The sequence below is a fragment of the Carcharhinus amblyrhynchos genome, chromosome 1 (genome assembly GCF_965287045.1).
Source record: "Carcharhinus amblyrhynchos chromosome 1, sCarAmb.v2.hapA, whole genome shotgun sequence".
NCBI classification, from domain to species: domain Eukaryota; kingdom Metazoa; phylum Chordata; class Chondrichthyes; order Carcharhiniformes; family Carcharhinidae; genus Carcharhinus; species Carcharhinus amblyrhynchos.
Window position 1 is genome coordinate 132,377,116 of NC_137324.1, and position 24,441 is coordinate 132,401,556.

The 24,441-nt window shown below is 40.4% G+C and overlaps 1 protein-coding gene across 1 annotated transcript in view; it reads left to right on the plus strand.

The window, feature by feature from the left end:
* lrba (LPS-responsive vesicle trafficking, beach and anchor containing) overlaps window positions 1-24,441 on the plus strand; it is an 888,619-nt gene that overhangs the window by 140,555 nt on the left and 723,623 nt on the right. The window contains exons 20-21 of the mRNA XM_080192970.1: window positions 5,059-5,182; window positions 14,689-14,881. Of these exons, the coding sequence (XP_080049096.1) occupies window positions 5,059-5,182; window positions 14,689-14,881 (317 nt within the window). The remainder of the gene's footprint in view (window positions 1-5,058; window positions 5,183-14,688; window positions 14,882-24,441) is intronic.

The window sequence follows — 24,441 nt, forward strand, 5'->3', positions numbered from 1 at the left end:
GATCTTCGGGTAAGCGTTCTCCAAGGCGGCACACGATGACAGCACAGTCACTGAGCAGAAACTGATAGCCAAGTTGTGCACACTTGAGGACAGCCTCAGCTGGGATCTTGGGTTCATGTCACCCTATCTGTAACCCCCATGACTGGCCTGGGCTTGCAAAATCTCACTAACTGTCCTATCTGGAGACAATACACATCTCTTTAACCTGTGCTTAACACTCTTTCCACTCACATTGTCTACACCTTTTAAGACTTGATTACCTGTAAAGACTCGCATTCTGACCATTATTTTGTAAATTGAGTTTGTGTGTTTAAATGCCCTGTTTGTGAATAGAGTTCGCATTTACCTGATGAAGGGACAGCGCTCCGAAAGCTTGTGGCTTTTGCTACCAAATAAACCTGTTGGACTTTAACCTGGTGTTGTGAGACTTCTTACTGTGCTAACCCCAGTCTAACGCTGGCATCTCCACCTCATGGCTAGTGAGTGCATAACCAATTCAACTGACCAATCCAGTTTTGCAGTCACTCTTTTTTTGACATCACCTTCCTATGACGGGCTAGTGGGATTAACTAAAATGCTCTAAATAGGATTCTTCATGAAAATTTATTCCCAAGCTCCTTTGCGGAGTATCAAAGTGAATAAATTTAAAAACCTCTCAAACCCGATTTCCAATTTTTTTGTTTTTAATCTTAGGAACATAGTTCTCAAATTCCACACTATCACCTTATAAGAAGCCAACATGTATCATGGAGGTACCTAAAAGATTTTCTTCTGGTACTAATAAAATAATGTAGGACCTGCTTTCAGTTGAACACAGCCTGCATTCAGATCTGATCTTGCTGAAAAATACCATGTCGTGGATGCATCATTCAGTCCGTGCTTGGTTTCCCTTTTTCTTCTTATCTTGCTGCTTTGGAAACGTTTCTTTCTCAAAAGTATTGCCCTCAGGAAATGCAACTTCAATGTCAATTGTGTGAATAAATGGTCAAAGGAACAAAACAAAAATGATTTTTCAGACCACTTTTCCAGCCATTGGAGGTCAATTTTACGTGTCTGCCCACACTTCAAAATCCAAGTAATTGCCCTTGCCTTATAAAACTCATCTGCAAGGACTGTCTAATTTATTCGATTTATGGGCTCTACTTTCACTACTGCAACCTTTCCCTGTTACATTATTGCAGGCTCTTCCTCCACAATGTGAATGTTTTCTGATACAAGTCACTCCTAGCCCAGTATCAGTACTTGCTCTGTGCTTTGCTGTGCTTCACACACCCTTCTGCCAGTCTTTGGACGTTATCTCCTGATCATTATCCTATGCATTCAATCAATATTTAAACTTCCTAGTAGTTTTTCTTGCAAGCCCACAATTGTTGCAGCCCTCCATTCACTAGATTTGACTGAAATGTATGTCACCTGAGTACTCATTCTGGGTAATTGGCCTGTGGGTATGATAGCTGTGTCATGTGAATCGTGCTCACTCATTACCACTATCCTGTTCATGGCCCACTCTATTCCATCCCTCAGGACGTTCACCACAAAACATATGAGCATTTGAGGAACAAGATTGCTCATTTACTTCTATCAACTGCTCTGAGTCCAAAATTTTGTAGCGAAAGTTCACTGAATAATCAGAATTAACAGATGGATTGCCATGTTTGATGAATACTGTCTTACTGTCGTGACCTACCTAAGACCCTGTCTGTGATTGCACACTAAAACTTCTGAAATTTGTCTCGATGGTCTTGTATGTTGGCTCAATGCTCTCTGAATTTTTTGAGACCTCGGTCTTGTTAAGAACCTATTTCCTCACATGAATAGCATTCAGATGTGGAGAAAAAGATGAAGCTAATTATAATACTTCCTAGAACAGCAGGACTGTCAAACAGAACAAAGCAATTTGGGATATGAAACAGAACACGACAATTTGGAATATGGACCATAGACTAATTGATAACTATACCCTCCAACCATTGTGTGAGCTTCCCATTCCAGGGCGGTTGTCAACTTGCAATAAAACAGAAAATTCTGGAAAAAGCCAAACAGACAGCATTTGTGGAGAGAAACAGTTAACATTTAGGCTATTGATGACCCTTGGTCAGGCCAACAAGATCAGCATTTTCTGTTTAATATTTCAGATTTCCAATGCTTGTATTTTGCTTCTGTTGTTGTCAGCTTGATCAGCTATAACAAAATGCATCATTTCATTGATCATCATTGCTGAAAGGAATGTTAGTTGCAGTATTTATAAACATGATTTTCACACACTATTTTCACACTCGTCTCTGAACTTGTTAATGGCAAATTATCCTCCATTGTTAGTCAAAAACTTTGCTGATGTCCCAAACCCAATCTCTACCCACTTCTGCATGAATTATTTTGTCCTTGTCACGTGTTAGTGTAGAAAGACTAAATCTAGTCAGTAGTTTGAGAAGACTTAATGAAGTAAACTGATGCATCATAGACTTATTAGTGGGATGTGGTGGCATCCTCTGAAACTTTTTATAATTTCATAAATTCCCTCCTTAACGGCAGCGTGGATCAATCCACGGCACATAGACTGCAGCAATTCAAGAAGGCAGCTCCCCGTCACCTTCTCAAGGGCAAGTAGGGATGAGGAATAAATGTTGGCCAACCAGCAATGCTCATATCCTATGAATGAATTTTAAAAAAAATTCTCCGTTAGCCTTGTATACTCCATCAACCACACCTGTACCTTTTAACCTTTGGTAAGTAGGGTGAGCAAACTGGTTGTTTTCTCTCTTATCCATATCATCTGATGCCATTAATACTTAGTTAACACTTTGGGAAACATCAGGTTTTGCTGAAGGAATACATTGTACCTGACTGGGTCAATTACATATCATCCCAAAAATAATAACCGTACTATGCTCCTTGTCAAGTGACATATATTCCTTTTTCATATAAGGTATAAGAACATAAGAACATAAAAACATAAGAACATAAGAAATAGGAGCAGGAGTAGGCCCTCGAGCCTGCTCCGCCATTCAATAAGATCATGGCTGATCTGAAGTGGCTCTGTTCCACTTTCCTGCTTTCTCCCCATAACTCTTAATTCCCTTGTCTACCAAAAACCTATCTACCCGCGTCTTAAATATATTTAGTGAGGTAGCCTCCACCACTTCAACGGGCAGAGAATTCCAGAGATTCACCACCTTTTGAGTGAAGAACTTCCTCCTCAACTCTGTTCTAAACTGCCCCCCCCCCCCCCCAAAAATCTTGAGGCTGTGCCCTCTAGTCCTGCTGTCCCTTCTGAGCGGGAAGAACCTCTCCACCTCTACCCTATCCATCCCCTTCATCATCTTATACGTCTCAATAAGATCCCCCCTCATCCTTCTAAACTCCGACGAGTACAAGCCCAGTCTATTCAGCCTCTCTTCATAGCTCAACCCCCTCAACTCCGGAGCAGCCTAGTGAACCTCCTCTGTACTCCCTCCAAGGCCAAAATATCCTTGCGCAAGTGCGGCGACCAAAACTGCACACAGTACTCCAGCTGCGGCCTCACCAGTGCCCTGTACAGTTGCAGCAAGACCACCCTACTTTTATATTCAATCCCCCTCGCTATGAAGGCCAGCATCCCATTTGCCTTCCTGACCACCTGCTGCACCTGCAGGCTGGGTTTTTGCGACTCATGCACAAGGACCCCCAGGTCCCTCTGCACCGTTGCATGCTGCAGCTTTTTGCCCTTTAAGTAGTAGTCCTTCCTACTATTATTCCTGCCAAAGTGGATAACCTCACACTTACCCACATTGTATTCCATCTGCCAGGTCCTCGCCCACTCGCTCAGCCTATCTAGATCCCTCTGCAGACTTTCTACACCCTCTGCACAATTTGCTTTTCCACTCATTTTGTGTCATCAGCAAATTTCGACACCTTACACAGTTCCCTCCTCCAGATCATCTATATAAATGGTAAATAGCTGAGGCCCCAGCACTGATCCCTGGGGCACTCCACTAGTCACCAACCACCAATCTGAATAGCACCCATTGACACCTACTCTTTGCCTCCTATTAGACAGCCAATCCTCTATCCACACTAACACCTTACCCCCAACTCCATGCCCCCTAACCTTCTGTAACAACCTTTTGTGCGGCACCTTATCAAACGCCTTCTGAAAATCGAGAAACACCACATCCACCGGCTCCCCTCCTTCCACTGCACTAGACACATCCTCATAGAATTCCAATAAATTCATCAGACACGACTTCCCCTTAACAAATCCGTGCTGCGTCTGCTCTATCAAACAGTTCTTCTCAAGATGCCTCGCTATTTCTTCTTTGATGACGGATTCAAGCATTTTTCCTACAACAGACGTTAAACTAACCGGCCTATAATTCCCTGCCTTTTGCCTGCTACCCTTCTTAAACAGCAGCGTAACATTAGCCATTTTCCAAACTTCTGGCACTTCCCCAGAATCCAGCGAGGTTTGGAAAATAATCACTAATGCATCCACTATCACCTCCGCCATTTCCTTCAGAACCCTGGGATGCATTCCATCCGGTCCTGGGGACTTGTCCATCATCAGTCCCACTAGTCTGTCGAGCACTACCTCTCTAGTGACAATGATCTCATTCAGAACCTCAACTCCTACCATCTTTCCATCGTTAATACCCGGCAAACTATTCGCGTCCTCCTCCGTGAAGACCGAAGTTTACTTAACAGCATCTCACTAGAGATGACATCTGTACTTAGAATATGGTTTACTCCAGCTATTTTTCATGTAATTAGAACTGACTTCAAGGTGATGCCATTGCAAATATAAAGCAAGTAGTACTTTTATATTCCTTTCCCTTGCGTTAGGGAATCATGATAACATGTTTAGCCAATCTGTCCCACGTATTGCTGAAGTAGAAACGTTCTTATATTCATCACTGGACCAGTATAATGGGTTCAGGTTACTCATTATCTTCACGCTCTTCCACGGAATTCTCTTTGTGTCATTTTATGGGCCCTATCTATTCACAATCATCTTTTAAAGTACTCGTTGCTTTGATAATTGCATTACTTTTGACCTTGGGCCCTGTGATTTCCATTTTTCAGAAATCTTGAAAGTGATCGCAACACTATTGCGGAATTCTCCTCAGCTTTTAGAAACGATGGAGGTTCGCCGCGTTTTCTTATCTGATATGATCAAACTCTTTAACAACAGCCGAGAAAACAGGAGGTAAGTTTGCTGGTGATTATATTTCTGGTGCTTTGATTTGAATTAATTAATCACACCCACATTATGATTTTCTTAAACATGAAGCTTGGCTTTGTATGGACAAATGATTTAGTAATTCTACAATCACCCACCCATGCACTTCTGTGCTTTAGATTTTTTGACATTGCAGTGTTGGTTAAATTGGTTAAATTAAGGGTGAGGCTGCTTATGAAAGTTTGGAGAATAAAATGCTGTTGATGCATCAGGTGTACTCTTTCCTTAGGTGTTGCAGGACACTTTCAATCACTGATTCACCTGTTTAAAGACTCACCCTTGTAAATCAAGAATGATTCATTTGTCAATGCATAACATCTCCTGAATGTAAATGCCAGTTTTTTTAATAGCATTATTTACAATAACAGCCGAGGTGAAGAGGAGTGCTTGGACTCGATTTTTAATTTTGATATGCAGGCCAGGTGGACAGCTCCAGGGACCTGGGTTTGATTCCCGGCTTGGGTCGCTGCCTGTGTGGAGTTTGCACATTCTCCTCGTGTCTGCGTGGGTTTTCTCCGGGTGCTCTGGTTTCCTCCCACAGTCCAAAGATGTACGAGTTAGGTTGATTGGCCATGCTGAAATTGCCCCTTAGTGTCCTGAGATGCGTGGGTTAGTGGGTAAAATATGTAGGGATATGGGGGTAAGGCTGGGTGGGATTGTGGTTGGTGCAGACTCGATGGGCCGAATGGCCTCTTTCTCTACTGTAGAAGTGAGTGATTAATTGCTCTTAACACTACAAGATGATGGTTGGAAATGTGGAGGACTGAGAAATTTCTTCGGTTTACTAAAGGAAAAATTAAGGTTGGGGATTCCTGATGCAGAACTCAAAATGGTACGCCAATCAGTACTAGGTTTCTGCCTTTTCAAGTCTAATCTGGGGTTGAGCCCCTGAAGTGAAAAATAAAATCGTGTAGGTAAAACGAATAAGCACACTTCACTGCCAATGGCAGTGTCCTTCCTTTTACAAGGCCTGGTGGCTTCCCTATGATCTTTGTGTGCCAGACTGACTCTCAGGACTACCCTTGTGGATTAGTAAGATATTTCCTATCATCCAGCTTCTGTCATGTGACAAGTTTCCATTATTCACATAATAGGTTGATAGCTAAGCACTTTGCCACAGAATTGAGGGTGCTTGCTCTCCATCACTATTCCAATTGTGAATAATCTCCTGAATGATTTTATAATTCAATCTTCATAAGGTCAGCAAGCCTAATGGCCATTGTTACTTTAAATCTCTACAATTGAAACTTGAGGGGCAATCATCAACATCCAAAGAGGTAATTTACATTTTAAGAAACTTCCATGTTTTATAAAACTGTGGCCCTAGTAATCGGGTATAACAGACTTCTTTATCATTAAGATTGAGATGATTTATTAGTTGCCTCTGTTGTTTTCCCCTTAACCCTGCTCACTAAGCTTGGTCTTCCTTGAGGCTCTTCCTGCCTTTGAATCATAGAATCTTTACAGTGCAGAAGGGGGCCATTCACCCACCTTTCAAGCCTACACTGACAACAACCCCCATGCAGGCCCTCTCCCCGTAACCTCACATATTTATCCTGCTATTCCCCTTGACGCTAAGTGACAATTTAACACAGCCAATCCACCTTACCCAAACATCTTTGGACTGTGGGAAGAAACCGGAGTACCCGGAAGAAACACATGCTGACACGGGGAGATTGGATTTCCACTCAGGATCATCTCAGAGCTCATTTTATCCATAATAGCCCTGCTCGATGCTATTCCAAGAATCTGCATACCATCCATTTTTCCTTCCAGTCTTTCATGCTATCTGACGTTGGTCTCTACTCAGGTAATGTTGCTTTCAAAACCTGCATCATCCCTCCCACGAAAAACCCTTGAATGTTGTCCTTCCAAACCACTGTTCCATCTCAAGCCTCTTTTCTACTTCAGTGATTTCTTAAACATGCCCACTGTTGTCTTCAACTTTTTCCACAACTCCCTGTTTAAATCTCTCTAATTAGGTTTCTGCTTTTGCCACAGTAGTGAAACATGCCTAATCCAAATCACAGTTCACACTCGGACTGAGAGTATGTTGCACAATTCCCTATATCTTCTTTGAACTTCCTCCAGCTCTGACATGATCAGCTGCAACGCTATTTTCTTTAGCAATGTCCTGTTTAGTTCCATTTTTGCAAATGTGTAGCCAGAGTGTCTCCAGCAATGACCTTTTCTTCCACCTTCATGATGGTACCACTGGAATTCAATGTACATCTGTCTTTGGTCCCTTGCTTTTCTTTATCTACACATGACTCTTTGGCAATGTTGTCTGCAATTGGATGACCAGGTACTATATGGAATGATGATTGTTCACTGTGTAAGATGCAAACTCACAAATGTGCCAAAGGCTGCTATTTTAGGACATGACAAGTCCTATCTTAACATATCCTGGAAAGGCAAAAGTATATTTAACAAAAATTGAACAAGAGTTGTTTCATGCTGCTACTATGCTGTGATTACCTGAGTAATACTTCCCACTAACAGGGTGCTACTGTCAGTTCAAAAAGACATTTCTGCTTATCAAACATTTAGAAAATATCATTGAATTTCAGTACCTTTACTATGCCAGGTATGTAGGCCATATGTCCCACTGATTGGCTGATTGAGTTGTGCATTATATTCTTTTGGTTGTTCACAATAGATAGAGTACAGACCAGACAAAACCTGCATGCACTGGTGGAACCCAAACCAAGACATCTACTGTTAGATGTGATTGGTCATCACTTGCTGAATCATGGTGTGTGCTAAAAGATACACTAACAACAAATTTAAGATAATCAGTTGCGCTCATAACATGGCTAATAAATGTTTGCTAGAAGTGACATAAGTTATATGTGGGGACTCATTCTCTGCAAATAAAAGGAAAATGTTCAAGCCTTGCACCTATTTTGAATTGCTTGGGGAGCCATGTTGCTTTCTTCACCAATCAGCACTTTTCTACTGTTGAATGAGTTATTGTGATTAATTATAATTTTTCACTCTTGCATTTGTCTTGATGAATGCAAGAACGTAGGCTGGCACAATCTCCAGAAAGGTGCACAGTTTGACATTCCTCTAAATTTCTTAATGGACAACTAAATATTTCTAAGCTGTACATCAAGCTCAAAGGTGACCGAGCTCCGAGTTCATAACCAACAACCCCATATATGTACATCCACATATGCTTTGTTTGCTAATTCTTTTTTCCACGCCCGTGGACAATTGAGGGCTGGATTAACCTTCCACAACCCTTAATCTTCATGCCCCCCATTTAAGGAAAATTTGTTGAACTTTTTAAATTAATACGACCATTGACTACACTCATTGTGCACCTCCCAGGAAAATTCCGTAGTGGAAAACTACAGAAGCAAACCGTACCAGTACCGATCAGGTGAATGAAATACAAATGTTTTTGAAAAAAGTCACCATACTTATTTTCGATTATCAAAAGCACATTTGAAATTGATCAAAGTAATATAATACTACTTGCACCATATCTGCTGTGTGGGAATTTTGTCTGTCTTTTTATATCCAGAATATGCAGGGCAGATTGAGGGCAATTTGATTTACATTTAAGCCAGCACTTTTCTAGAGCATCCAGACTAATCCCACTGCTTTCTTTTTTCACTGCAGTTCCTCTGCTGCACATAATTATCCAATGTCTCCTTCAACAGATGTAGTGATCCCTGCTTCAACCACTTCCTGTGTCAAAGCAATCTGTACTCACTTCTTCTAACCTCTTCCCTCAGTTTATTGACAAATGCTTGATGGCATCTCATAATTGAAGAAATAGTTTTTTCCCTATTCATCCTATCAAAATCCACCGAAATCTTAACACTTATATGACCACAAAGCAGGTGAAATCCAATCCAACCAATCTCCATTCGATCAGCTTTGTGATCGCACTATTGACTACTTTTCCTGAGACTCATGTTTATTTGCCAATTAAAAGCTAAACACTGGACACTGGAAATTTGAAATACAAATACATATTCAGCAGGCTTGGCAACATCAGTGGAGAGAAACAGAATTAACATTTCAGATCTTTGCCCGTTCATCAGGCTGGAAACGTTAACACTATTTGTCTCTCAACACATGGTGCCAAACCTGAGTATTTCCAGCATTTTCTGTGATTGTTAAAATTCACCAATAACCGGCTCACTGATACTCAGCTTGGGTTCTAGCTGCATTATTTGGGTTCAAAACTCATTATAATCTTGAGCCAATTATGGACATAAGATGATATTCCAGAGTTTACTGGATCATGGCTGTAGCTGGATAAAAGTGTTAACAGGCAATGGTAATATCATACAGCTGAACTATGGAGGAGACTTTTCCTTTAGCTGTGCCAAAGATTGCAGAGTGGCCAGAAAATATAGAGGGACAAGATTTGTGCACCGTAAACCATTATTGTTTTAGATTCCACAGCAAAGATATTCACTATTACATTATCATTGCAGATTATTTATTGGCAGTTTTGGAATTCATGCAACTTCAAAAGTATAAGTAAATCTATACTAAAACAAATAATGCTCACAGCATCTAGTTTTCTGTAGCTGCAGGGCTCTCGAAACAGTTGCAAAACTTCTCATCCACAAAATTCTCTTCTGACCATTTTTTCTGATAGTAATTGTATCAAGTCTAACCTCGTCCCTTATGTTTTGTAGAGTCACTGTTCTGAGTTGAATTACAAATTGACCAATATAGTGAGCACAATCATAGTATTACATTTTTCCTACTGTAATTTTTTTAGTATACTAGTGAACTGGGAATATGTTAAATGAAATACAACTTGGCTACTATATCTGTTAACAAGTACTAGGCTTAATAATGTATTAAGAAATGCGGGATAAAATGTAGTTTTTCCAAGTGGATGACTCAGTCCAAACAATAGCTTAATATTATTGTTCTGCTTATCATGTTAATGGTATACAGTTTTAAATACTGGGAATTTTTTAATAACCCACTGAAAGATAACAGTTAAACAACCAGTGTCAGATGGATAAAGGGTTGCTAAATGGCAGTCATCAGAATTAAGTGCAAATAGGCAAGCTTAAGGTTGAGCAGAATAATTACTTTTAAACAGTTTTAAATTCAAAAACTGTTGAAATTTGGCTGGACCTTTTAAAGCTTACCTGGTTTACGGCAACTAATGTTGGCAAAAGGTGGTCACGACTTAGTTAGCTGTGACATAGCTGCTTTCAACAGTAAGACCCAGCCCCCGGAGTGCACTGCACTACACAGATCTCACGTGGCCTGGGTCAGAAGGTCAAGTGAGATAGGATTGCCTAGATCTTAATCAGACTCAATTGCCACTGCATGGGAAGTTACAGTTTACTGTCTTTTAAAACTACACTTGCTGAGTCGTCTCCCAATTCTGGACAAATTTGCTGCAGAATCTGGTTCGGTTTTCTTTGAAAATAATCTTTGGAGAGCTTCAAAGTTGTCTGTTACAATATCACAAATCATGTACAAGAACACATTTTAAAACATTTGAATGAAGGACTGTTTCTTTTAATTTCTGCCAGATAAATTGTAAAGCAGTGCTGTCCATTAGAAGTGGCTGCCCAGTGTTATGAAGGAGAGGTTGATCTCCTCTGAGAACTGGCACTCAACCACTCAGGGAAGTGCCTCCTTTCATAATCTGTTGGAGTTTGTGAGAAGGGGATTATTTGCATTTCAACAGCTTTTAGTGATCAAAGCAAAATAACTACTTGAGGCTCTAAAATCAACACGTAACATATTATTTAATCTAGCTAACAGTAAACAGGTTAACTAAATTATTAACAAACTGACTAAAACGCTATTCTAATTAAATGCTGTTTAGGTGATTATAATTCCCACTTATTTAAAAAAAAATTGTCTCGCACAAAACGCGGTCAGGCTTGTAGCCTTCCAGCATCTTCTGTCGTCTTTGCTGACTTCTTCTGTCTCCATTAGTTTCTTTTGGTAACTTTATGATTGAGATGAGGCTTTCTTTTAAAACATAAATGTGGCTTTTATACTGATAGAGACAGTTGTTGTCTCTGTCTTTCTCCCTCTAGCTGTGATCTGTGGCAATCACTAACAGATGGTCTTCTGGCTATTCTCTGGAGCTTGGAGCTGGTTTCATACCCCTGATGACACACCAAACTTTGCACAATAGGATTGGTTTACAGGTTATCAAAAGATCAAATTAAAATCCAGTAGGCTGCTGCTATTCAAATGCCTATTTCAAATTGATTGGAACTTCAAAAACATGTTCTGATTCAAATGCCTAAAGCCTGTAGCCAAGGCAACCCTGTTGTTTTTGCCTCTCATACGTTGTTTCAGTCTGTGTACTCGCACTGCACCTTTTTTTAACTCTCCAAGTGCAGCAAAAGCTACCTTTTTTTAAAACAATGCGCTTTGCAACTCTTAGCAATTTTACAATTTTTTATAATTTTACAAACACTAACTTCATAACACCAGCAGCAAGTGTGGCTGCTGTGAAACTGCTTCAGCCATATGCATAAATTATAATAGAAAATGCTTTGTATACCCTTGTGATGGACAACCTAGACTAGTGAGTGGACCTCCATTATCAATGTGGGCCTCAAGATTGAAATAGGGCATGTGCATTAACCGTAAGATTAAATAATTTAACATGCACTGAATATTTCATAATGAGTTGTAGAAAACGCTTAATCATTCATCTATTAATAGAACTGGCATAAACCTCAAATGCTAAAAACAAAATAAATACTCATATTTGCTTTACTTGCATCATATTCAGTGTAACTTCTGATGGGATCTGTCCACTGCAAGTTTTCTTAGATTAGGGCTCAGAAATGTGAGATGCTTTGCAATTCAGTACTGGGATCTATCTGTTGTTCTGTTGCACTTTTCACATTTGTGTCCCACAGCAGAAAAGGGCAGCTCGCTTTGGATGCAGAAGGAGCATTTGAAACAAGGGTACTTGAAGTGAGGTTGTTCTGATTGTACATAAGAGAGAGTTATGAGAGTTGTGCATGCTGCTTCTGCATTATCTGGTTATGTGGACTTCAGTAATACCAACAGGAAAAGAAACTATGCAGATGGAAACCTGCAAGCCTGCGTATGGGCAATGGTCTCCAAAATGTCTCATGGATCATACTCAGAACTCTGAGCCACATGTGGACCGCGGGCCACAGATTTCCCATTACTGAACTATAGAACCTCTACAGCAGAAAGAGGCTGCATGGAGTCTCCACCGACCATCTGCACCAACCACAATCCCACCCAAGCCCTACCCCCATGTCCCTACATATTTACCCACTAATCCCTCTAACCTATGCATCTCAGGACACTGAGGGGCAATTTTAGCATGGCCAATCAACCTAACCTGCACATCTTTGTACTGTGGGAGGAAACTGTAGCACCCAGAGGAAACCCATGCAGACATGAGGAGAATGTGCAAACTCTGCACAGACAGTGACCCAAGCCAGGAATTGAACCCAGGTCCCTGGAGCTGTGAAGCAGCAGAACTAACCACTGTGCTACCGTGCTGCCCATATACATTGATGTAATGAAAGTTACATGTACTTCACTTCTGACGTTGACTAAACAAAAATCTTCCACCATTCAATGAAAGCATTGTGATCTTGTTTCATTCAATGTCTGAACCTCACGTATTAATTTTCATAGCACTCCGTCAGAATTATCACTGAAAATGCTCATTTGCATAACAAACAAATGTACTGTACCTGTCTGATTTCCAATTGGAGTGTGGTTGGGAGCTGCATGCCCTTCGTCTTGAGATGCCCTGTTTGTTATTGGTTAGGCTTTCTTTCCTTTAACATAGAGCAGTTATTGGTCTAACTGACCATGATGACAGCTTCCTTTTCCATGCAATGTTGCTAGTATTTTCACGGTACTGATGTTCAGCACCTTTCTTTTATTACGGACCATTTCAGCAAATAACCAGTAAAAGTAATAAAGGAAGCAAAGCACATCGTGGTAGAAGAATGCTTTCACATTGACTTTCATCATAGTAGTTTGCTAACATATGCATAAATAAAGTGCACTTATATTCATCGTGTGATCACATCTCCAACTGATGTAGCTGTACTCATTTTTATTTGCAATTTGTCAATTGATAGTATAAATAACTTCAGCAATAGTTCAATAGGAAGGAACTGGTGACTCTTTGCTCCTCTGAAACATGCACTGGTTTGACTTGCACTTAATCTTATTGTAAATTTAAAATATAAAATAATTTAACTATTAATTGTTTTTATTACCAGAATTCTTATCCAGTTTTCCATCTGATGTAGTCTTAACGTTATTAAACAATACTTTTGCATTTTATGGCAGTGAAACTATCCAAATATTTGGCTGAAAGTCATAAATGGCTGATAAATATAACATAATTGGGCTGTTTGAATGACATAGTAAAAATAATTACATTTTTCGGATATTGCAAGTGCTTTACAGTCAAAAATGTTCTTCTGATGTGTTGACAAATGTGACAGCCAATTTGTACACAAAGAACAACAAAGATGATAAATGATGGGGTTTTCATCTATTTTGTTGCTGTTGGTTTCACAGTATGTTAGATATTCCAGCACTATTGACTGCCATTAAATAAAGGGGTTCAGGTTTTGAGCTTTCAAACTAACTGCCCAACCACTGATGAGTTGTCAATTTTGCATACTTTGATAAGACATCATCTGGAAGGAAAAGGTACATTTGGACAATCTTTGTACTCCCCCTGGCTAGGTGGGGAGTGACGTTACCACAAGGTTTGAGAGATGTTGCTGCTCTTCCATTAGTAGATTTATACCCCAGGGAGAGATGCTACAATCTCAAGTTGCTTTGGTTTTAAAAAAAATTCTAATTGTTAGCTTTCTTTGAGAATACAACTCTTCAAGCAGAATTTCAGTTCGATTGCGTTAAATGGATGATAATGCAGTTGGATTCTTTGAAGTTTGAAGAGGCTTATTAAATTAGGTGAATTTGACTTTATTTCATCTGGATAAAATAATTAACATATGTTGTCCCCCCCCCCCCCGCCCGCCCGCCAAAATTTGGGTAAGAAAATAACTGCTTTGTGTATACATTCATTTAACTTGTGGCAAATAAAAATGCACATGAAGAAAATCTTGTTCTTTTTTTCTTTTGAGGAATGTGTATCTGAAAGTAGATTACTTTTAGGTGTTGATATACTAGCTGCTTCATTCATTTATATATCTTGTGTAAATGTGTTTTGTTAAAAGCTTGCTCATCAAGTTTAAAATTTGTTTGCCGAATCATTTACATCATTTAGTTCCTCCTCTAATTGCATGTAAGTATTTTAAATCATAAACCGTGTTATGTATTTAGAGAAACTGTATTTAGAAAATGGTCTTTCTTGTGGAATTAAATTTTAAAAAAATGCTGTGCAATGCTCTTCGTTTTCTTCTGTATTTCCTTTGTGAACTTAAGATTTGTTGGTTTTCATATTGCTAAGGATCAGAACTGTGATTATTGTGTTGCAGGAGCTTACTGCAGTGCTCAGTGTGGCAAGAGTGGATGTTATCCCTCTGCTATGTCAGTGCTAAAAATTCTGAAGAACAAAAAATAACAGAAATGGTTTTCGCTATCTTTCGGATATTGCTTTATCATGCAATAAAGTATGAGTGGGGCGGCTGGCGTGTCTGGGTTGATACACTTTCAATTACCCATTCAAAGGTGAGCTTTTTTGATTAATACCTCAATACAAGCTAATTGTGAGATTGCTTTCCAGTGCGATAATGCCATAGGATGTACACGTTGCCATTCAAAGTAATTTATTACCAGAGAATATAAAGACAAATACTTAAACAACTGAGTTGCAACTTGAAACTTTAAGTAGACCAGTTTCAGGGGAAATTGCATAATCAAAATTGCTAAATCCTTAAGTATATTGTTCTAGTTAGCCTTATACAGAAGATTGCCTTGTTGCTGGAGGTTTTCAAGGAAGGTTAGTTATGGTGAAAGAGAGCCCAGTTTTTCATTTTTAGCCACAAGGGGGCATACATGACCTTTGTTTGTTAGATTGCACAATGACAATGAAGGTAAGTGGACAACGGTATTATAGAATATATTGCAAGTCCAGGAAATTTTGACTGAGGATTGTGTTTATAATTTCTTTTAAAAAAAAAACTGTTATTTTGAATGTGTAAGTTTTCAATTATACAGTTTTTAAGAATTGCATTTATGTCTGTTTTTTGTAATCTGGGGAAAATGTTAATGGACCCACAATTCTGCCACAGAATATGGAATATTAAAAAACAAGTGTTTTTTTTCCCTGAAGGTTTATGCTTAATGGTTTAATAATCAACTTCTTAAGGTGAACAAATTAAAATTAAATCTGGTTCTGCACCCATATCAGGAATATCATTATAGTACAATGTCAGAATGTGTTGAAGAGTATGCCAGTGAGACAGTGCATAGCTGAATCATTGTACTGTTCCATGGTATCATAAGATGTGAATTTATATCTGTGTAATTTTAAGTGAAGAATCTGCAAAATCATCATATAAAGGCGCCAACTAGAAATGAAGTTTTATCCTAGGGTGGTAGAGTTGACTCATAGTGACTAAATTTACTAATTAGTGTGCATATATATTTTCAGTTGGATTCCCTTTAACTAGAAAATGTCTGGGGGTTGGGGTTAATGCCCACAAATACAGAGTATTTTTCGGGAAAGACCATGAGTGCAGAGTATTAATGGTGATGTATGACTGTTGATTTCAAATTGCTTGGAAAACATGTGCCATTAGCAAAGGTTGCCTTGCATTCAGTATTAATGATGAAAAATCAAGCTTTTGTTATGACTTATTTGGATTAAACATCTATTGAAAGCCCTTTTTGACAAAAAAAAAGGAAGCCCATTTCTAGCGTTCCAGCCAGTTATTTCTAAGGGAGCAAGGAGCTGTAGGATCTTGGGTATGTGTTCAGATATTGTTAAAGGTGGCAGACAGGTTAAGAAAATGGCTAATAAGGTACAAGGGATCCCAGGCTTCATAAATAAAGGAATGGAGTCCAAAACCAAGGATGTTATTGCAGACCTGTTTCAAAAAAACACTGGTTCAGCCTCAGCTTTTTTTTTGCTCTTTCATAGTATGTGGACTGTGATGGCTGGGCCAGCACTTGCTGCCTGTCCCTAATTATCTTTGGGAAGGTGGTAGTGAACTATGGTCTTGAACAGTGCAGGTACATCCGCAGAGGTGTTTAAAATTTTGACTGAGCAGCAGTGAAGGAATGGCAATATAGTTGCAAGTCAGGATCGTACATGGCTTGGGGGTGAATTTAGTGATGTTCCCGTGCGTTTTCTGCCCTTGTCCTGATGGTAGAGATTGTGAGTTCGGAAGATGGTGTTGAAGGAGCCTTGGCAAGTTGCTGCACTGCATCTTCAAATGGTGCCATTGTGCATAGTAGTAGAGAGAGTGAATATTTCAAGTGATGGATGGGGTCCCAGTCAAGCTTTGTACTGGATGGTGTTGAGCTTCTTCAGTTGTTGGAATTGCACTCATTGGCAAACGGAAAGTATTCCATCACTCTCTTGACTTGAGCTTTGTGGATGGATAGTGTTGGGGAGTCAGCAGGTGAAGTTGTCACTATCCTCAGCCTGTGCTCTGCTCTTTTAGCCACAGTATGTATGTCTGGTTCGGTTCAGTTTCTGGCCAATGGTAACCCCTGGAAGTTGACAGTAGGGGACTTAGCAATGGTAATGCTTCTGAATGTCCATGGGCAATGGTTAAATTTTTGTTTTTCAGAGTTGGTCATTGCCAGGTTATTGAGTGGTTCAATTGTTTCTTGCCACTGATCAGCCTAAACCTGAATATTGTCCGCGTCCTTCTTCATATGGACACTTACTGCTTTAGCAGCTGAGGAGAAGTGAACAGTATAGAGTATGCCCACTTCCAACCTTATAATGGAGGGATGGTAATTGATGAAGCTGCTGAGCATTGTTAAGGTTTTGAGATATTATTATCTAATTCTGGGTGCCAGACTTTGGGGAAGAGGCGAATGCTATAGAGAGGGTACAGAAAAGATTAATGAGGATGGTTCCATCGGTGAAGAACTTCATATGGATAGACTGGATAAGCTGGTGCTGTTTTCAGAGATAAGGATTTTGAGAGGAGATTTGATACATGTGCTAAAAATTTGGTCTTTGGACAGGATGGATCATCGATTAATGGGTGGGTTGTGAATCAGAGGATACTGATTTAAAGTGACTGGCAAAGAAACCAAAGGCAACCTCAGCAAATCAGCCTTCAATTAATAAGACATAACTGGCTACAGGATGAAGGCAGTTAAAATCGCTGGCTCCAATGCACCCCTCCCTGATGAGCTGAATGCATTCTATGCCTATTTTGAGCAAGAGGCCAATGAGAGTGTGCTGTCCATCCTGGAAGCATCAGACGACCCTATATTCAAGGTCACCGTTGTTGACATCAGAGCAGGTGTCTCAAAAGTCAACTCACAGAAAGCAGCTGGCTCAGATGGCATTACTGAGCTAGCACTCAGGTCCCGCATGGACCAACTGGTGGGGGTAACCGCAGACATCTTCAACCTCTCCTAACACCAATCTGAGGTCCTTACCTGCTTCAAGACAACCATCATCCCGGTACTAAAGAAAAGCCAGGCAGAATACCATAATGACTATCGTCTAGCGGCACTGACACCCATCATTATGAAGTGCTTTGTAAGATTAATCATGGCATAAATCAATTCCTGCTCCCAGACTGCCTGGACCCACTACAGTTCGCCTATTGCCTCAACAGGTCCACAGCAGACACCATCTCCTTGGCCCTACACTCAACCCTAGAACATCGAGATAACAAAGACACTGACGTCAGATTCCTATTCATAGACTGCAGCTCAGCCTTTAACACCATTATTCCTGCAGGACTCTTCATGGCCTGGGGCTCGGCTCCTCCATCTGCAACTGGATCCTCATCTTCCTAACCCACCAATCGCAGTCAGTAAGGATAAGCAACAACACCACCTCCATGATTATCCTCAACATTGGTGCTCCGCAAGACTGTGCCCTCAGCCCCTTACTATACTCCTCATAAACCTTTTTTACTGTGTGGCCAAATTCCCCTCCAACTCAATTTTTCAGGTTTGCTGATGACATCACTGTTGTGGCTTGGATCTCAAGCGATGACAAGACAGTACAGGAAAGAAATAGAGAATCTGATGAACTGGTGTTACAACAATAATCTCTCCTTCAATGTCAACAAAACAAGGATGACTAAGGAGATAGTCATCGCCTTCAGGAAGCATCGTGCCTCTGTCTACATCAATGGGGGTGAAGTAGAAATAGTCGAGAACCCCGAGTTTTTAGGTGCCCAGATCACTTACAACCTGTCCTGGATCCTCCGTGCAGATGCTATAGTTGAGAAAGCCCATTAATGCCTCTACTTTCTCAGGAAACTAAGGAAATTTGGCATGTCCACTACAACTCCCACCAACTTTTACATACGTGCCATAGAAAGCATTCTTTCAGACTGTATCACAGCTTGGTATGGCTCCTGCTCTGTCCAAAAGCACAAGAAACTACTCAGAACATAAGAAGTAGGAGCAGGAATAGGCCATCTAGCCCTTCGAGCCTGCCCCACCATTCAACAAGATCATGGCTGATCTGAAGTGGATCAGTTCCACTTTCCCGCTTTCTCCCCATAACCCTTAATTCCCTTGTCTATCAAAAACCTATCTACCCGTGACTTAAATATATTTAGTGAGGTAGCCTCCACCACTTCAACGGGCAGAGAATTCCAGAGATTCACCACCCTTTGAGTGAAGAAGTTCCTCCTCAACTCTGTTCTAAACTGCCTCTTATTTTGAGGCTGTGCCCTCTAGTTCTGCTATCCTTTCTAAGCGGGAAGAATCTCTCTACTTCTACCCTATCCATCCCTTTCGTTATCTTATACATCTCTATAAGATTCCCCCTCATCCTTTTAAACTCCGAGTACAGACCCAGTCTATTTAGTCTCTCTTCATAGTCCAACCCCCTCATCTCCTCATTCAACAAAGGGCTGTGAATGAAGCCCAATTCATCTTTCAAACCAGCTTCCAATCGATTGATACTTTTAAACTTCCTGCTGCCTTGGAAAAGCAGCCAGCATAATCAAGGATCCCATGCACCTTCGACATGCTCTCTTCCACCATCTTCCATTGAGGAAAGGATACAGAAGTTTGAGGACAGGTACCAATTGACTCTAGAACAGCTTCTTCCCTGCTGCCATCAGATGTTTGAATGGGCATACCTTGCTTTAAGTTGATCTTTCTCTACATCTTAGCTCTGACTGTAACTCTACATTCTGCAGTCTCTCCTTTCTCTTCCTATGTACAGCATGCTTTGTCTGTATAGTGCGCACGAAACAGTATTTTTCATTATACTAATACATGTGATGGTGATGAATCAAATCAAAAAGATCTTGAATATCCTGTGTGAGTGTGTGTTAAAGGCCAGTTCCATCATGGCATTTAGACACAATGGGCTGAATGGCTTCCTATGATACTGTGAAATGTAATTAAGCCAGCTTCCATAAGACCATCAGGTATAGGAGCAGAATTAGGCCACTTGGCCTATTGAGTCTGCTCCTCCATTCAATCATGGCTGATACTTTTCTCATCCCCATTCTCCTGCCTTTTCCCCATAACCCTTGATCCCCTTATTAATCAAGATCCAATCGATCTCCGTCTTAAAGACAGTGACGTAGTTGCCACAGCCTTTTGTAGCGAAGAGTTCCACAGATTCACCACTCTCTGGCTGAAGAAATTCCTCATCATCTCTGTTTTAAAGAATTATCCCTTCAGCTCTCTGGTTCTAGTTTTTCCTGCTAGTGGAAATCACGTCCACTCTATCCAGGCCTTGCAGTATCCCGTAAGTTTCAATAAGACTTCTTCTAAACTCCGAGTACAGACCCAGAGTCCTCAACCATCCCTCATACAACAAGCTCTTCATTCCAGGAATCATTCTTGTGAACCTCCTCTGGACCCTTTTCAAGTCCAGCACATACTTACTTAGATATGAGCCCAAAACTGCACACAATATTCCAAATGGGGTCTGACCAGAGCCTTACACAGCCTCAGAAGTATTTGTATTCTAGTCCTCTCAACATGAATGCTAACATCGCATTTGCCTTCCTAACAGTTGACTGAACCTGCACGTTAATCTTAAGAGAATCTTGAACAATGACTCCCAAGTCCCTTTGTGTTTCTGATTTCCTAAGCATTTTCCCATTTAGAAAATAGTCAATGCCTCCATTCCTTCTTCCAAAGTTCAGACTCTCACACTTTTCCACATTGTATTCCATCTGCCATTTCTTTGCCCACTCTCCTAACCTGTCCAAGTCCTTTGGCAGCCCCCCTGCTTCCTGAATACTATCTGTCCCTCCAAATATCTTTGTATCATCTACAAACTTAGCAACAGTGCCTTCAATTCCTTCTTGCAAATCGTTAATATATATTGTGAAAAGATGTGGTCCCAGCACTGACCCCTGAGGCACATCACTAGTCACTGGCTGCCATCCTGAAAAAGCCCCCTCTATCCCCACTCCGTTTTCTGCTAGTCAGCCAATCCTCTATCCGTGCCAGGATCTTACCCTTTACACCATGGGCTTTTAACTTAAGTGTCCTATGTGGCACTTTGTCAAAGGCCTTCTGGAAATCTAAATTAATCGTGTCCACTGCCTCTCTTTCATTTAACTTCCTTGTTACGTCCTCAAAGAACTCAAACAGATTTGTCAGACATGACCTCTTCTTGACAAAGCCATGCTAACTTAGTCCTACTTTATCATGTACTTCCGAGTACTCTGCGATCTCATCTTTAATAACGGACTCTAAAATCTTGCCAATGACCAAAGTCAGGCTAACCGGTCTATAATTTCCCATCTGCTGCCTGCCTCTCTTCTTAAAGAGCACTGTTACATTAGCTACTTTCCAGTCTTCTGGTACCCTCCTTGCCTTCAGTGATTCCTGAAAGATAACCACCAATGCCTCCACAATTTCCTCAACTATCTCTTTGAGTTCTGAGGTGTGTTCCATTCAGTTCAGATGATTTATCCACCTTCAGACCTTTCAGTTTCCCCAGTACCTTCTGCTTAGTAATGACCACTACATTCACCTGTGCCCTGACTCTCCTGGAGCTTTGGCATCCCACTGGTGTCTTCCACTGTGAAAACTGGTGCAAAGTAACTATCAATTCCTCTGCCATGCTTTGTTTCCTATTATTACTTCTTCAGCCTCATTTTCCAGTGGTCCACTGGCTATTTTTGCCTCCCTTACCACTTTTGTATTGAAAAAAAACTCTTCCTATCTCCTTTTGTATTACTAGCTAGCTTACACTCTATTTCAGTTTCTCCTTCCTTATTGCCTTCCTAGTTATCCTTTGCTCGCTTTTAAAGGCTTCCCAATCCTCTGGCTTCCCACTAATAACATGCCAAAAATTGATGACAGGAAGGCTTATGGCAGGTGAGAACCTAGAAACTACCGTTATCATGAAAGAGGTAATCTTGGGCAAGTTAATGGGGCTAAAAGTAGACAAGTCTCCTGGTCCTGATGGAATTCATCCCAGGGTACTAAAAGAATTGGCAGGAGAAGTAGCAAATGCACTAGTGATAATTTACCAAAATTTGCTGAACTCTGGAGTGGTTCCCACAGATTGGAAAACAGCAAATGTGGCACCACTATATAAAAAAAGTAGACAAAAGGCAGGTAACTATAGGCCAGTTAGCTTAACTTCTGTAGTACGAAAAATGGTTGAATCTGTCGTCAAGGAAGGAATTGCGAGATGTCTGGATGTAAATTGTCCCATTGGTAAGTCGCAGCATGAGTTCATGAAGAACAGGTCATGTTTTACTAATTTGGTGGAATTATTTGAGAACATTATGTGTGCAGTGGACAATGGAGAACCTGTGGATGTGGTATATCTGGATTTCCAGAAGATTTGACAAGGTGCCGCACCGAAGACTGCGACATAAGATAAAGGTGCACGGTGTTACGGGTAATATATTAGCATGGTAGAGGATTGGTTAACAGAAAGCAAAGAATAGGGATAAATGGGTGTTTTTTCTGGTTGGCAATCAGTGACTAGTGGTGTGCCTCAGGGATCAGTGGTGGGACCGCAATTATTTGTGACTTACATTGATGAGTTTGGAGTTGGGGACCAAGTGTAGTGTGTCAAAATTCGCAGATGACACTAAGATGGGTGGAAGAGCAAAGTGTGCAGAGGACGCTGAAAGTCTGCAAAGGGATATAGATAATCTAAGTGAGTGGGCGAGGGGCTGGCAGATGGAGTATAATGTTGGTAAATGTGAGGTCATGCATTTTGGTAGGAGTAACAGCAAAATGGACTGTTATTTAAATGTTAACACATTGCAGCATGCTGCTGTGCAGAGGAACCTGGTTGTTCTCGTGCAGGAATCTCAAGGAGTTGGTTTGCAGGTGCAGCAGGTAATTAAGAAGACAAATGGAATTTTTTGCTAGAGGAATGGAGTTGAAAAACAGCGAGATTATGTTGCAGCCGTATAAGGTGCTGGTGAGGCCACACCTGGAGTACTGTGTAAGTTTTGGTCTCCTTACTTGAGAAAGGATATACTGGCACTGGAGGAGGTGCAGAGGAGATTCACTAAGTTGATTCCAGAGTTGAGAGGGTTGGCTTATGAGGAGAGACTGAGTAGACTGGGGCTACACTCATTGGAATTCGGAAGAATGAGGGGAGATCTTATAGACACATATAAGATTATGAAGGGAATAGATAAGATAGAAGCAGGGAAGTTGTTTCCACGAGCAAGTGAAACTAGAACAGATGGCATAGCCTCAAAATAAGGGGAAGCAGATTTAGGACTGAGTTGAGGAGGAACTTCTTCACACAAAGGGTTGTGAATCTGTGAAATTCCCTGCCCAATGAAGTAGTTGAGGTTACCTCTTTGTATTTTTTAAGGCAGGGATAGATAAATTTTTGAACAGTAAAGAAATTAAGTGTTATGGTGAGGGGGCAGATAAGTGGAACTGAGTCCACGAAATGATCATCCATGATCTTATTGAATGGCAGAGCAGGCTCGAGGGGCCAGATGGCCTACTCCTGCTCTCGTTCTTATGTTCTCATTCCTTGCCACTTTATGTACTTTTTCTTTTGCTTTTCTGCTGCCCTTGACTTTCCTCATTTGCCATGGATGCCATGGTTTCCTCCTTCTTGAGATGAATTTCTGTTGTAACTCCCGAATAACACTCAAACTCCTGCCCTTGCTGTTCCATAGTCGTTTCTGTTAGGCTCCCTTTCCAGTCAGCTCTGGCCAGCTCCTCTTTCATGTCATTGTAGTTAACTTTATTTAATTGTAATACCATTACATCTGATTCCAGCTTCTCCCCCTCAAACTGCATGCTTGACTAATAAGTTACAACCAGGACTGCTTGGGGCAAATGATGTGTTTCCATATTGTGCCTAATGTATACTTCCCTATATTGAGATGAATGGGGAAGTGTATGATTCTCGAACTGTTTTTGTTGAATAAAGTTATCTTTAGAGACTGAGTTTTGTTCTGATGGTTTATATCCACTTTGCTTTTCAGAGTAAATATCGACTTTGCTTTTCAAAGTAAACACGCACGTATATTGTGTGACACGTTGCAGTATCTGTTGTACTCTGTGATTCTTGGCCTCATGATTATTTGCCTAGATATTAAGCAGAAAAAGTACATTTGGAATTGTCTGCTGACTTTGGGATGGATGGTGAAGCTGAATTTGAAGAAGTGTCTAGTCATTAACAAAAAAACAAAGACGTTTAAATCAACCTTTGATTTTTTTTTCCCAGCATGTTACAGTGGATGGCTGATTTGTCATACTATCTTTTTAGCCAGAACATTGGATTTAGGGAAGGAAATGCACTTAAAAATTGAAGATAAATATAATAAAAATACACTGAAGATATTTTCACAAAAAGCCATGATTGATTTCCCTTTGCAAATGTTGATTTATAATTATAAGAAGGCTTGGACCATGCATATGTTTCCATTTGTAATCACAATTGAACATTTTTCCTATTATCCTAAAATATTGCTGAAGAAAAATATTAAACCAATTGACCTACAACATAGAAAATAGATTTGCCAATTACTTTTTAAGATTTCATACATTTCCAATACATATGAGTGAAAAAATGAATAACGTGCAAAGTCACTGCTTCATAATTCACCTAAATGTCACTGATCATTAGCCTGATGAGCACAAAAGTTCAATCCCAAAAAAGAAAATGT